The sequence below is a fragment of the Nymphalis io genome, chromosome 4, assembly GCF_905147045.1.
Source record: "Nymphalis io chromosome 4, ilAglIoxx1.1, whole genome shotgun sequence".
NCBI classification, from domain to species: Eukaryota; Metazoa; Arthropoda; class Insecta; order Lepidoptera; family Nymphalidae; genus Nymphalis; species Nymphalis io.
Window position 1 is genome coordinate 2,159,458 of NC_065891.1, and position 14,994 is coordinate 2,174,451.

A 14,994-nucleotide genomic window follows, 5' to 3' on the forward strand; every position below is an offset into this window, starting at 1 on the left:
ATACTGGTTCTTTCTCATAAAAATTAAATTAACTTACATAAGAATTTAATACTATATTTATAATTAACTTTAGATATATCAAAAGTGCAGAAGAAAACATTTCAATATTAAAACGTTAAGCTGAATTAAAAATACAGTAATATTGATATAATATTATATTGAACGAGTTGCAAAAAATGAGTAGGTTCTATGCTCGCCGGTTACTAGAAAACAGTGAGACCGATTTAAACATAAATTGTTCAAATATAATTGTATTCTCTTTAGGTAGGTCCCGAGATGGTAACTTATATTTTTCTTTAAGGCATAAACATTTAATTAAAAATAATGATATTAAAAATAAAAATTATATAAAAATATATTGATAAAATTGAGGTATTTTCCATTTTTTTGAGCATTTTTTGTTATCTTAACACACTCCTGTGTACTTTTTTTAAGCTTTTATTACACGTATAAAATACCGTAATCTTTATTTTTTTTTAGTCTACGCGTTTATACCACCGTATTTTCTAAAGTTTTTTAAAATATGGACTTAATTTAATAATGGTTTCAACATAATCTGTATTTCAGATATAAATATTTCATAAACATTACCATCTCTTATGAACTCCACACGTTAATTAAGACCCTCCGACCACTAAACTTTAACTATAAATAGCTTTATAGTTAAAGGTAGTGGTATAAAGCTATTTATAGTTAAAATTTAATGATAGTATTATAATTTAGAATATAAATAAAAATCAATAACTTTAAAGAAATTTTCGCATAAATCTTGCAGACGAACGCAATTTTCATTAATTGCACCTGACATCTATCAACAACCTTATTGTCTAAATATTGTGTTCCAAATTTAAAAATCAATAAATACAATAATTCAAAACATTTTTTAAAATAATATTATTATATTTTCATGTTTAAGATTTTGTGAAAGCAAAGAACTTCGAGGTTTGTGTGTTATTTATATACTGTATCACTCACCCGGTCTTTGGTGCTCGTACTCGGTGCTTACGTTAATCCGAGCCCCGCCACAAAGTGCCTGCATTGGCTCGAGTTTCATATTACATTGAAGTCCGCTCGAAGGCATGAATTTTAATTTTAATACTCTTAATTCAGATACATATTAAGCTTTAGCGGTACTCATTAAAATGACAATGTGCCCATTTTTTATACAAGTGGACTTTTCAATTATCAGAAGTTAATATCGTTTATTATCACATTCAGTGTTGCAATTTTTCAGATAATCTTTATTGATAAAATCGTTTGCCCTCACTGACTATACAGCCAAATCTACTTAGTCTAGAAAACTGAAATTTGAAACAGATTTATTTTTTAACGTTGTTTTATAACACCACTAGGAAAGGATTTTTTAAATTTCATGGGAGTTTTTACTTTATATGATCTTTACTTATATATGATTTGATTTTTACTTGATATGATATATGATATGATACTTGATATGATATATGATATATGATATGATGATATGATTTTTACTTTATATATCCATTGATAACTTCGCCCACACTCGTGTGGGCGAAGTTATCAATGGATGCAAAAAATTGTATAAATATTAGTTGAAAACTTAAGATCAAGTACCTACATAAACTTTTGTTACTAACGTAGATATATTGATAAAGAAATTTGCTAACTCTTAGTAGGAAAACTTTTGAAAACCTCGTTAGTAGACGTTTTCAGTGAATTCCTGAAAGGTACCAATACAACATAAAATCTTTTGAATCTATGTTTTTTGCTCATAAAAAAATATTCACCATTCCTTACATCGCTAATGTGCCACAGTGCCTTTGGAATTAAAATTTTATGACCCTTCAAATCGGAACAAGACAATACTACGTACTGCCATTTGGTAGTACCTACCCAGATCGGCTTGCACAAAGCTTTAAAAAATACTAGTAAGAATATTCCTAAAGTAATAAATTTTGTTGAGATTTCATGTTCAAAACACAAAGCCGTCCAAGAACAACGTAGATATTTTGCAACATAATCATTTTAATTCCTTCTACTCATAGTAGAATTATTTTTATCTTTAGGCTCTTTACATTATTTTACTCTGACATTTCTATTAAGTGACAATTACAACATAAATACAGGAAAATCAGGAAGAAGAGCAAACAAATGGTTACGAATTTATAAAAAAAAAAGAAACGAATTCCTATTCCAGTTTGTATTTTCGAGGGAAACAACTAATGAGCGCGAAGTTCTTTTCTGCGGTAAGATAAACTTATCCCAGGATTAATTATTGAATAAGCGATTAAAAAGAAAATAATGGAATTTTGATGATAGCCACGCTCCTATCCAAATGTTTAAAAGATAAATAATAAAAAGTTTCATTCAAACATTATATAATATAGAATCTTTGCACTTATATTCGAAATTAAAATTTTACTCTTATTACGCCAAAAAAGCTTCACTTCGAAATATACAGGTTAATACAATATATGGAAACTATTTGCATCATATACCTTTTAATTTAATTTAATCGCATCGATTAGTCCTCTCAATATATTAAGCGGTTATGGCTGATAAATAATGTTAGGTACCAATTATTGGATAATTTTATTTTTAATGACAATTTGTAGTTTTGGTTTTAATACTTTTTGTACTTTAATAAAATATAAGTAAGTAATTAAAAAAGGCAAAGATAATAACTTAATTGGCTGACACTAGACAATATAATATTATTATGTTGCTACAATATTTCGGTATATAATTATACTGTATTTTTCATGAAATTCCAGTAAGCAGTATATGTTAACTATTTCAACCTTCATCTGCTGTCCTTAATTTAATTACATGAATAATACCAAAAAGCAGTGACAATTTTTAATAAAGGTAATTGAATTGTACCCGTATTGTACCTTGATGTACCCTAGTGTTCCGAGAGATGGCGTTAACTGCACATTTTTTAGATGTGATCAGCGCCACCTATGAAAATATACTTAAACTTCTAGAATACAACTTTAATTTTGAACAAGGCAACACAGGTTTGACATCGGTTTTAATATTTAGTATCTGGCTTTTGATTGGCTAAACTTCAATAAGTTTTTCAACAACCAATAATAAAACGAGGTTTATTAATGATCTGCCACGTAAATGAAAACAATAGTAGTAAAGAAAACAAATTCCTGTGAATCAATCTGTCATTCAGATGACTGTACGAGTAGTGTATCCGCCTTGAATTAAATTTTTTGTGAACAAAAGTAAGTAACAAATTAATCTTTTAAAATATTTTAACTGTGTATGAATTGATCTGCAAAATTGTGCAACTAACAAGTTTTATCCTAGTGCAATGCTTTTATTACAAGACCATATTACATTGACGTCATTGATTTCCATCACAAAACAAGCTTTAGCAATTTAGCTTGTCTTTTATTACAACAATTATTGTCTTTTTTAAATCGTATTGTATCTAATGCGAGAAAACTGATTAAGAGTAAATATAAAACAATTTACGACTCTTAACGATTCAACAAAACGGCTTCAAAAAAAATTATTTACACATTCGAGATATACATTACTTCACATCGGACTAAAATGTTTTCTTGAATAAACCAACCATTGTATACTTCTATAAGTAATCAGTAAGAAACTGCTCAATATAGAGGCACAAAGTCATTCATTAATTTATCTCGTGCTTAATTGGCGTTGTTACGAAAATGTGTCGACTCCTTACGCGACGAATATCGTCCTAATTTGTTTGTTCCAATTTAGTTGTTAAAGACAAAATACACGCGAATATAACTTTTATCACACCTTTATGCATACTCCCTACGTTACTAGATAACACTGATAAGATAAAATAAAATTGCTACATCAATTCTTCAATAATGTTTTGCAGTGAATAATATGTTTTGATATTGTTGTAGGTTGCAGGGTCCACAATGGCGGCCCAAGTACAAGCCTTATATGACTTTGCGGGTGAACCAGGAACCACAGAAATGTCAATCACCTGTGGGGAAGTGTTGACCCTTTTGAATACAGATATTGGTGAAGGATGGTGGGAAGGAAAAAATTCTCAGGGTCAAACTGGTTTGTTTCCTGCAGCATATGTAAGGAAGCTCTCTCCAGAGGAGTCAGCACCAACAAAAGTAGCTCCTCCTGCACCCAGGTATGACCAGGCAGCTGATGAATGGGGTGAACAACAATATAGTGCCGGTGATAACAATTATCAGAGAGGTGCATCACATGACGATGGCTGGGATGACGATTGGGATGATGATACATATTCAGAAATAGGTCCAGGTGCTCCTCAAAATAAGCCAAGCCAATCAATCAGTCGTCAGCAACAACTCACTCCATTACCTGGAATGCCTATAAGTGACTTCAATCAACATATGGATGAGAACACTTCCTCATTTGGTTCGACAGTTGGAACGGTAAGAAAAAATAAATTTGCACCATCTTCAAAAATTAGTGGAGAGAGCTATTTGTTGGCAACTTTAAATGTAGAGGTGCCTGAATCGGAAAAAGTTTACATAGTTCAGGAAGGAGATGGTTACGTATGGGCACAAATTACACAGCCATATAATGTCACAGTTGCATCTCCAAAAAAGGAATCAAAATTCAAAGGAATTAAGAGCTTTATAGCATATCAATTAACTCCTTCCTTTAATAATATACAAGTTTCTAGAAGATATAAACATTTTGATTGGCTACATGAGAGATTACAAGAAAAGTTTACACTCATACCCATCCCACCGCTACCAGATAAACAAATTTCAGGTCGCTATGATGAACAATTAATTGAACGCAGGCGAGTTCAGTTGCAAGAGTTTGTAGATTGGATGTGTAAACACCCTGTTTTATCTAAAAGTGAAGTCTGGCAACATTTTCTTACTTGTACTGACGAAAAACGTTGGAAAGCTGGTAAAAGACAAGCAGAGAGAGATAACCTACTAGGACTTAACTACTGTGTATCATTAGTTGTACCTGAAAAAGCTTTATTGCAATCACAACTAGACCACATTACAGAGCAATGTCACACTTTCATAGGTAGTATGGACACAGCAGTGAAATCCGTCACCAATATGTGTCTAGCACAAACAAAAAGGTTCCAAGGACCCTACAAAACTGATTGTCAGAAGGTTGGTGAAGCAATCTATAACTTAGGAAATGCCCTTAGCTTGGATGAGGGGACTGTCATATCAACATCGAAACTGACATCAGCTATAAAGATGACTGGCGGTGCTTATATCGAAATTGGCAGGATGTATGAGGATCAACCAAAATATGATTGGGAACCGCTTGGTGATAAATTCCACCTTTATAAAGGTATTGTTGGTTCATTCCCTGATGTTTTAGCCAATCACAAGGGAGCTGTGCAGAAGAGACGAGATTGTGAGAGATTAACAGCTGAACACAAAATGGAAGTAGAACAACTAAATGAAGTATTGAGGAGAACTGATGTCATATCATATGCCCTTCTTGCCGAAATCAATCACTTCAAAACAGAAAGAACAGAAGACTTGAAAGCTACAATGCAAAAATTCTTACGACAACAAATTAGTTTCTACAAGAGAATAGTTGAAAAATTGGAAGTGACTCTTAACCAGTATGATGAATAATACCTCAATTAAATGACTAATGATAGAATTGAGAATTTTCAATGAAAATTTTGAAAATGGACTATTGCCATTGTTTATTGTATCCTATTATAATATTGGTATTGATATTTTGTAGGTATATCTAAAATCGTAGGATTGAAATGGACGATTATGAATTTATATTGTGATTAAAGTGACTGAATGTAAAATAATGCTTAAAACACACAAAACTGTTTAATTTTTATATACTGAAATGTTCTGTATATAGTTTGCTATGTTACATTTTCATAAAAAAAAAATATTTTTTATCACTTATATACGATTTTTTATTTGAACTTTTACTTATAATTTTTCATTTATTTTAAGACATTGTGTACCATAAGTGTTGTAATATTCCATTTTTAAAGTAAAACAAAATATAAAAAAGTGAAATTGTTTTTATTGCCTATTATTATATATATACTTTATTATTCAAGTTAAGAATTATTTAACAATCATATACCAATTCTGTAAGTATAATCTTATAAATATATAACTTTAATATATATATACTAATGTCACTAATTGTTTTTATTATTTCAGAGAATCTTCATGGAAGCAAGTGACAAATAAGGTGTCCACTTATGCTGAGTTATAAAACAAATTGTACAAATCTTCGGACGTCAATAGAATCTGCAAAATATAATGGCAGAAGAAAAAAAGAAGGATTCAAGTGCGTTATTGGCTAAGAAGAAAAAAGTTAAACCAAGAAAATCGAGAGACGCAGACTGTTGTAGCGTCAACTTCCTTAAATGTGTTCTACATATATTCAACGTTATATTTTTGGTAAGTTATTATTTTTCTTTATGAGTTATGAAATAAACAATTTTTTATCTCTGGCAACCCCTATATTACGATCACTCTTGTGTCTGTCTATCATAAAACGTTATTTTATCTTGATCTATTGAAATTTGGTACTTACACATAATAAAGGCTAATTTTTGAGGATAATGAAATAGGAAATTTATATTAGGGGGTTAGGAAATAAATTAGAGATTTTAATAAAACTTATGTTTTATTTTAGTTTTTATTTCTAGCACTATATACATAATAAGTAAATATATATATATATATAAATTTAACGCTCGCTCGCGGATCCTGTACTTATCTTCTAAGATATTGACTAGAATATTATTAAACTGTTTTTAAAACAATTTTAATGCACAGGTAGGTAACCAACATCTTATTTAATGTTACTATAAAATATTAATATAAGAGCCGAGATGGCTCAGTGGTAAGAACATGTGAATCTTAACCGATGATCGTGGGTTCAAACCCGGGCAAGCACCACTGAATTTTCATGTGCTTAATTTGTGATTATAATTCATCTCGTGCTTTACGGTGAAGGAAAACATCGTGAGGAAACCTGCATGTGTCTAATTTCACTGAAATTCTGCCACGTGTATATTCCACCAACCCGCATTGGAGCAGCGTGGTTTTATAAGCTCCAAACCTTATCCTCAAAAAGGAAAAGAGGCCTTAACCCAGCAGTACCAAGGGGACAAGCAGGGACATTCGCAGACTGACTTTTTACTTTTTTACATAAAAGTTTAACTATTATTTTATATTCAAAATATTTTGTTGATAAAAAATAATAACGTAATAAGATTTAAAAAAAAATATTTCCTAGTTATGATTAATACTGTAGTGTCTCGTTATAAACTATCTTTAATTAAATAAAATAATATCAGTTTAGTTGATTAAGATAAATTAGTATACAAAATATGATATACCTATTTTAATAAAAATTTTAATAATATGTCCATATTTTATTAGGCCGCAGATTATCTTGTAAGCACTTATGCTGTTTTCGATACTTTATCAACCACTAGTCACGCCCTGAATTCCCAGTTTTTATTATGATTTAATCTCGCGATATAATTGTAACTAAATAAAACCGATCACTATGCGAATATGTTAATATATAAAGGAGTTTTTATTTTTTCCTGTAAACAGTCTAATTAGATCGAGAAAGGTACGATTTAACGCGGAAATGTCCGCGCAGTAGCTAGCAGTTATATTTATTTAAAACTAAAATTAACGGCCGTGATATCTTACACTAAATGCTTCGTTTACAATTTTTTGACAGTTTACAATCTTACTAGCAACTAAATTTACTAATGCCAACGGTGTTTATAATTATCCCGTAACAGATAAGATAATTATGTCATCGCCTACTTTACAGCACACCTACTATTTTGTTTTTCGATGTTTTTTTTTTTAACTAACCTACTTAAGATACCTAATTTCCGACATGCCTGTTTTCATTTAACTAACGCCTCGCGCTTGACAGAAATAGAACGCTTAAGATATTTTTTTTTTAAATCACAAACGGGCTAAGAACTTATTTAAGGTTGCTAGTTAATAAAATTTTTATTTCTTTTTTACGTGAATGAAATAAAAAAAAATGTAATATATGAATTGATTTTATATTGATAATAATATTTAAACAAATTAAAATATGAACTTTGAACAAATTAATCAAATCTCTCAATTGTTTGTACCTATACTAGTACTAAGTACTCTAATCTAATCAACATAACATTTAATTTCATGAATCAACATTCAAATAATACTTATGCATTATATTGATCTTATCATTTTCTTATTCTAACTAATCGCACGGACTTAAGAGGAATTATAAAGAATAATTGCTAGTATTTTATTATTTTATGCATATTCGCATGGGTAAATCCAGTTCAAAGTAAAAAAATATATATAATATTGTATGTATAACCGCAGATCATATAATACTTTACCGGTAAAGCTTATTATTAAGGGTTATTTTTAACATAAAATAATATTATTTTCTCGATATACATTTTTATATTTAAACTCGTAATGCTTGTGGTAGCGCTTTTTATTCGCTTTATATTCTTCATAATAGTTTGTATTAAGCTACAAACTTTCTCAAAGAGAGGGAAGGCCTTATCCCAACATTTACGGGCAGCTATTTTTTAATATCCTGCTCCAGCTTAACTAAATAATTTGTAAATATCCAGTTTGCAGGAGCCGGCGTTCTTCTAGTTGGCGCTTGGACAGTTTCTTCTAGACATAGATTCGTGTCTCTCCTACCGACGCCCACGTATCCCGCGATAGCATACCTTCTTATAATCGCTGGTGCTTTAGGTGTGCCGCTTTGCGCCCTCGGCTGCTGCGGTCTCAAGACTGAAAACAGAACCAGTTTATTGTGTGTAAGTATTCCCTTTTGTTTAATTTATAAATGATTAATTCTTATAAATTATGAATTTAATTTATAAGAAGTTTATTGCATAATCTATTTGTTTTTAATTATTAATTAAGCGATAAAGTTTCGTTATTAAATAGTAATCTACCGTCGTACCTAATACAATAGATAGATTTTAATGTGATTGTGAATGTCTGCAAGAAAAGAGTATCTAAGCTTCCTCTTAACGAAATATTTTGCTGTTGTTTAAGCTAGTTAATGCTAACAAATGAATGTGTGTGTGAGTGCCTTATAACTCCATAGTCATATTAGTCATGACAAATAATTGACTAACGCCGTATGACTTCGCAATGGCCGCCGTTGCCATTAGAGAGATGTAAGTAAAAAAATAATAATAATATTCTTTTTTTAATATTTCAGTACACATATTTCCTGCTGATCACGTTTATCCTGGAGGCGGGAGCTGGCGGCCTCGCGTACTACTACGAGGTGGCCGTCGAGGACGAACTCAGGGCGGAGCTCAACACCACTTTCATAAATAATTACGCGCTGGATACCATCGTCACTAACGCTGTTGACAGCATGCAGACAGAGGTACCACATTCTATACATGCTTATAGGACTTCAGCTTAAAAATATTTTTTATAGGGGTCTAAAGTTTTTTTTCAATATATCGAGTTAATTCATAAAAAAATACTACAAATAGCTTCGGATTTTTGAGAACTAAAAACCGATAATTCAACATTAAAATTACTTGAATATGTAAAATGTGTCTTTCTAGCAATTCCTTTGCTCATGACATAGCGACTATAGAGTACGATTTGATTTTCAGCGTTTAACTATTTTTTGATTAAAAACCGTTATTAATTTTTTTATTTAGATTAAGTTTATTGGCGGAGGAGTTGGGGCTTCGATCTCGCTTACAACAAATATTTGTATAAGTCAAACTGTCGTTTCTCAACCGAGATACGATCGGATTCGTGTCGGACGTACTTTTTCATAAAACTACCGACACTTTAGAGGGCAACTTACCCGGGAATGTCCCCCCTAAATGTCATCTCAAACAATAAAAAAGCCCAGTTCCTGCCGCTGACTCTCGAGGGGCGCTCAAACAGTTGAACAAATTGTATCTCAGTTCAAGTGCTGCGGCGCGCTGCGCTACTCGGACTGGCGGCGCAGCGCGTGGCACGAGCACGACCCGCGCCTGCTCGTGCCCGACTCGTGCTGCCGGAGCGTGCGCGCGCGCTGCGGCGCCCGCGACCACCCCTCCAACATCTACTACGACGTGAGGCCGCCTTGACCACTCCGTGGGAGACTTGACTCAGAAATTAGCCACGAAATTAGCTGGATGTGCGAGTAGTAGTCGATGATCGTCGCTGTTTATTGTATTACTTTTTTTTTAAAGCTGGAAAAACGCATTACGCGTTTCCCCCACGGGAATAGTGGGGGGTATGTGGGGCTCGCCGGTGTCCAATATACCCACTAAAAAACCAGCGGTACCCTTTCCGTCTTGACGAGGAGCGCCACATTGTAGTACATAAATAATTACATCTAAAAATCAGCATTTCAAGCAATCGAGCATTTATCATCGAGCCAACTGATAGAAAACACAACTTGCTTAAAATAATATTAGCAAAAAAGGTGTTTCAGTAAAACATGGGACGTTACTTTTTTATGCAAAAATTATTTAAAATAATTTGAAAAATCTCGAATGTTCCGCACAAGCATGACTATTCACTAATTTGGTGGCGAATTTTTGTGAATGTGTTTTTTATAAAACAGGTACGCTGACGGGCAAATGGGTCACCTGATTGTATGGTCACCATCGCCCATTACATGATAGACATTATACCTATAGTTGCACTGACTCACTCGTCCTTTGGTGGTACCTACCGAAGTACCCAGGTGGGTATGTACAAAGCTCTACCACTAAATAAATCAGTCTACGAATGCGTGATAAACACCTTCACGATATGAGACATATATATATATATAATATATATATATATATTCTATTGAGTATTGTAGTATTATTGTACCGTATTTTATTTTTTATATAAAAAAGTTATTATAAATATTTTTTTAGAAACTAAGAAAATTATTTCTCGTTTCCAGGGATGCATGCTCCAGTTTACAAACCACATACGAGACAACCTAATCATATTAGCAGCTGTAGGCGTTGGTATGTCTGTGATACCTATATTCGGGTTTTTCTTCTCATGCGTGCTCTATGTCAAGATAAAACACGTGATCGACTGACCCCGGCCTAACCCTGCGCCTCCTAATAAGTGCAAGGTTTTCGACAAGTCGGCTTCTGCTGGTGATTTAGCCAAGGCACCAATGGCGAGGCAACCGCAGAGACCTCCAAAGATCGCAAAAAGAACTCAAGTTAAAAGGACAGTTAAACGTGCGCCTTGTCCTTTACATTCTAACCCCGACAAAGAGGAAAAAATTCCAATATCGACAATCAGCGATAATGTCAGCATTTAAGCTGAAAATCCGTTGTAATTAATTTAATTTTGGAATCGCATATATATAAACACATATTTTATTATAATTTGCACAAATCAAAGTGTTAATTGCTGTAAAAGTTTATTATTTTGTTTTTAATATTAGATACAAGTTGAAGAAAATAATTGTTATATTTTTTTTATCTGTAATTTTTAAATTACGGCTACGTTACTTATTCGTTACAATTACCTGTTTCTACTAAATAAATCTCCTTGAAGTTTGTAACATTAATTAAGATGGAAAATTTATAGAAAATTATAAAAGATCTGCATAGAATCTCCACATGATATTCAATATGTAGATAAACCTGTATGTGTGTTCATCAGTGCTACACTGTCTTAGAATTAAAAAAAAAAAGTTCGTATCTAGTGTGTAGTTTTAGACACCAAGACCGAATTTATATTATTGTGTTAAGCGTGCAATTTGTAAAGTTATTTTAAACGTGATATAAATTATAATATATAAAAATAAATATTATATTTCTAAAACAAATTACATGTTATAATAATACGATCATTGTTTACTTTTTTTAAATCTTTGCCTATTTTGAGATATGAGTTTGCGAAAAAAACCTATGAAAAATGAAGTAATTTATCACTTATAAGCTATTTATTTATATATTTTTCACGTCATCTGTATCACGTTGTTTTAAAAATAAAGGTGCTATATTTGTTTTTTAAACTTAAGTCGTTATTTATGTAAAACTAAATTACATCGAAATATATATACAAAAAATAATAAAACAAATACAATGATATATAAAGAACAAAGATTAGAATCAGAATTTAATGATAACAATATCTTTGTTTCACTGCATTTTGTATTTGTCGCGTTTTTTTTTTTGTAATTTAATTTAAAAACCGAACACAACATGTTTTGTAACATATTTTTTCTGGAATGAAATATCTGCGTTCATGAATATCATTTCATAACACGTTTTGAAATGCAATTAAGATTTTGTCTTATATAAATTCTTTTGACCATGACATATGATGTCACGCTTTTTTTATTTGGCCATGGAATGGAATTTTGTTTCTGCACCAATTATTTATTGTTGCCTATTTTCCTTTAACTTAAAAATGTCTGTATTTTTTTAATGAACTAAGAAATTATATAATTTTTCATTGTTGCAGTAATTAAGAAATAACCGTCAGGGTAATAAAGAGCAGGACACCCCATATGTGACGCATGACGCACTTACGGGTGTCTTGCGAACGTCATAGTGACGCTGCGCATATAAATACCAATATTATACTATAAATAAAATATTTAGTCCAAAAGAACAAAATAACAATTTTCATGTAAAATTAAAGTATAATTGAAGGAAGAACTTCTCTTTGAAATGGTATTGATAAAAGTCGCGACACACTCACGTAATCATACGTTTTACTACCCTGCGGTCAGCGAGTCTCTAATTCTACTATAGCCTTTCGTTCTCTCGTCTCTGCACAGACAATATTTGTCTGGCCGTGATTCTGGTTCATTTATTAAAAGTAAATAGAAATTGAAGTTAAACTAATATATTTTTAAACGTAGGTATACACTTACTAACATTACTGTACAATGAATTACGTTCGTCTTTAACTGTCAAAAAAAAATACGTCACAAAACGTCTCTTTGATGATCGTATTTCATGTGATAAGCAAAATTATTAAACTATTGTAATAAAAGTTACAAAGAGTTTATTTAAGTATATTACACATACATTACATCTACCACAAATAAATGAACACTTATTTATTTTAGACCATCGAGCGACATTTTTATATCACTTAAATTGCTAATAAGTATTCGCGAAAAAATGTTGTTCTTCTTTTAACAACTTCGTCAATTATTGTTACAATATCTTAATTAAAAAAAAAACCTTACTTCTTCTAAATTGCTTAGCAATTTTGTATAACTATTAAATAATCCATTTCAAATAATAGACAAAATATAAGTTAAAGCTGTAAATAACTAGAGAAACATATAAATTGTAAATGCGTGTTATTGTGGTGGTTTTACTTATAAACGTTACATGAAAGTCTATTTCATATGTTTTTATTACTACAGTGACGTGTTGTAGGTTATATTTCATTTTTTTTTATATAGAATAGGAAGGTGGACGAGCATATGGGCCACCTGATGGTAAGTGGTCACCAAACGCCCTTAGACATTGGCATTGTAAGAAATGTCAACCATCGCTTATAGCCAATGCGCCAGCAACCTTGGGAACTAAGATTTTATGTCCCTTGTGCCTGTAATTACACTGGCTCACTCACCCTTCAAACCAGAACACAACAATATCAAGTACTGCTGTTTTGCGGTAGAATATCTGATGAGTGGGTGGTACCTACCCAGATGAGCTTGCACAAAGCCCTACCACCAGTAAAATTAAACTACCACCAATTAAAATCAAACCCCTGTAATATTGTGAAATATTGTAACCCTTAAGTTATTCTCCAAAATTTACGAATCTCAACTTCGCTTTAGTATGCTTAAATCGATAACCAAGATTATATGTAGGTCATACGTTTTTATAGCGTACACTGCGTATTACATAAATGTGCTTAAAACAATTATTTATTATAGATTAAAAAAGAAAATTTATGTAACTAGTGTTAAAGATATCATTATGTAAAATATAATCGGATAAGTCACTAAAACTATTGTAATATTATAACCAAAGCTAATGTGTGCCTTACTAATTTATAAGAATAAAGTTAATTAAATCTATTCAAACGCAATGATTTTTTAATATCCCTTAAAAACACCAAATATTGTCGCATGTGTTCAACTTTAACATTGCTTAAAGATAAGAGAATACAGGATCTTTTTAAATGTTGCTCGAGATGTAGGTAAAAACTTTGATTTGTTTCAGATTTATTTTTATATTGAATAGTGTAATAGTTTAAATATATTTTTAAATTGACAATATTCTATTTAATTAAACATTTATATAAATCAATATATTAAGTAAATGTTAATATATTTTAATATTTAATTAAATACATATTAATAATTAAATAATTTGCTATCACCAGATACTCTTATTATACGACCCTGCGAAGAACTTATCTTCCTTGATATTTCAAATTAAAATACAGGTTTTTATAAGTAGTTTTATATCATTATATTCGTTCGTGTTACGTCTATTTCCACAGTATATATGAATATATAATAAACAAAAGGTCACTAAACTGCGATCTTTTAAATTATTTAAATAGATATATTGCTAACATATGGTGTCGATACACACACACGGTTATCTGTAAATATAAACTATTTAGTTCGTGGTATAGTAACATACATAGTACCCATAAAAATACTTTATCGTATTATCGTAACCACAATAAAAATGTTTTGTTTCCAGTCGACAGATCTAGCAGGCAATCTTCGAATAAAAAAAGTCCAATATTCATAATTGTTCAATATTAAAATTAAAACTTACTGATACATTACTTGTTACAAAGAAGTCATTTTTTTAGTAGTGAAGTTCTCATCTTTTTTTTAATTTATTACATGTGTGTTTTTTTTAACACAACAATAACAAGTACTGCTGTTTTGCGGTTGAATATCTGATGAACGGGTGGTACCTACCCAGACGGGCTTGCACAATTGCCATACCACCAGTACAAACTTACTAATTTCGAAGGCCAAATCAAGATCGCCGCTGATTTTGATTTTGCGTTTTAGATGTTTGATGTTTGTTGTCACATA

The 14,994-nt window shown here is 31.2% G+C and overlaps 2 protein-coding genes across 4 annotated transcripts in view; both read left to right on the plus strand.

Moving 5' to 3' along the window:
- The window catches only part of LOC126781675 (sorting nexin lst-4), a 35,218-nt gene extending 29,239 nt beyond the window's left edge, over positions 1–5,979 (plus strand). Inside the window, exons 1-2 of one of the 2 annotated variants that reach the window (XM_050506638.1) lie at positions 2,930–3,215; positions 3,882–5,978. In XM_050506638.1, coding sequence (XP_050362595.1) covers positions 3,897–5,579 — 1,683 coding nt within the window. In that variant the 5' untranslated portion in view covers positions 2,930–3,215; positions 3,882–3,896 and the 3' untranslated portion in view covers positions 5,580–5,978. Of the gene's footprint in view, positions 1–2,929; positions 3,216–3,881 lie in introns of those variants that run through there. The other variant, XM_050506639.1, reaches the window with a different exon arrangement.
- The window catches only part of LOC126781729 (CD151 antigen-like), a 112,946-nt gene extending 98,925 nt beyond the window's left edge, over positions 1–14,021 (plus strand). For both annotated transcript variants that reach the window (XM_050506728.1, XM_050506729.1), the window contains 5 exons: positions 6,141–6,383; positions 8,600–8,791; positions 9,205–9,378; positions 9,920–10,069; positions 10,900–14,021. In XM_050506728.1, coding sequence (XP_050362685.1) covers positions 6,243–6,383; positions 8,600–8,791; positions 9,205–9,378; positions 9,920–10,069; positions 10,900–11,043 — 801 coding nt within the window. In that variant the 5' untranslated portion in view covers positions 6,141–6,242 and the 3' untranslated portion in view covers positions 11,044–14,021. The remainder of the gene's footprint in view (positions 1–6,140; positions 6,384–8,599; positions 8,792–9,204; positions 9,379–9,919; positions 10,070–10,899) is intronic.
- The last annotated feature ends 973 nt before the right edge of the window (positions 14,022–14,994 follow it).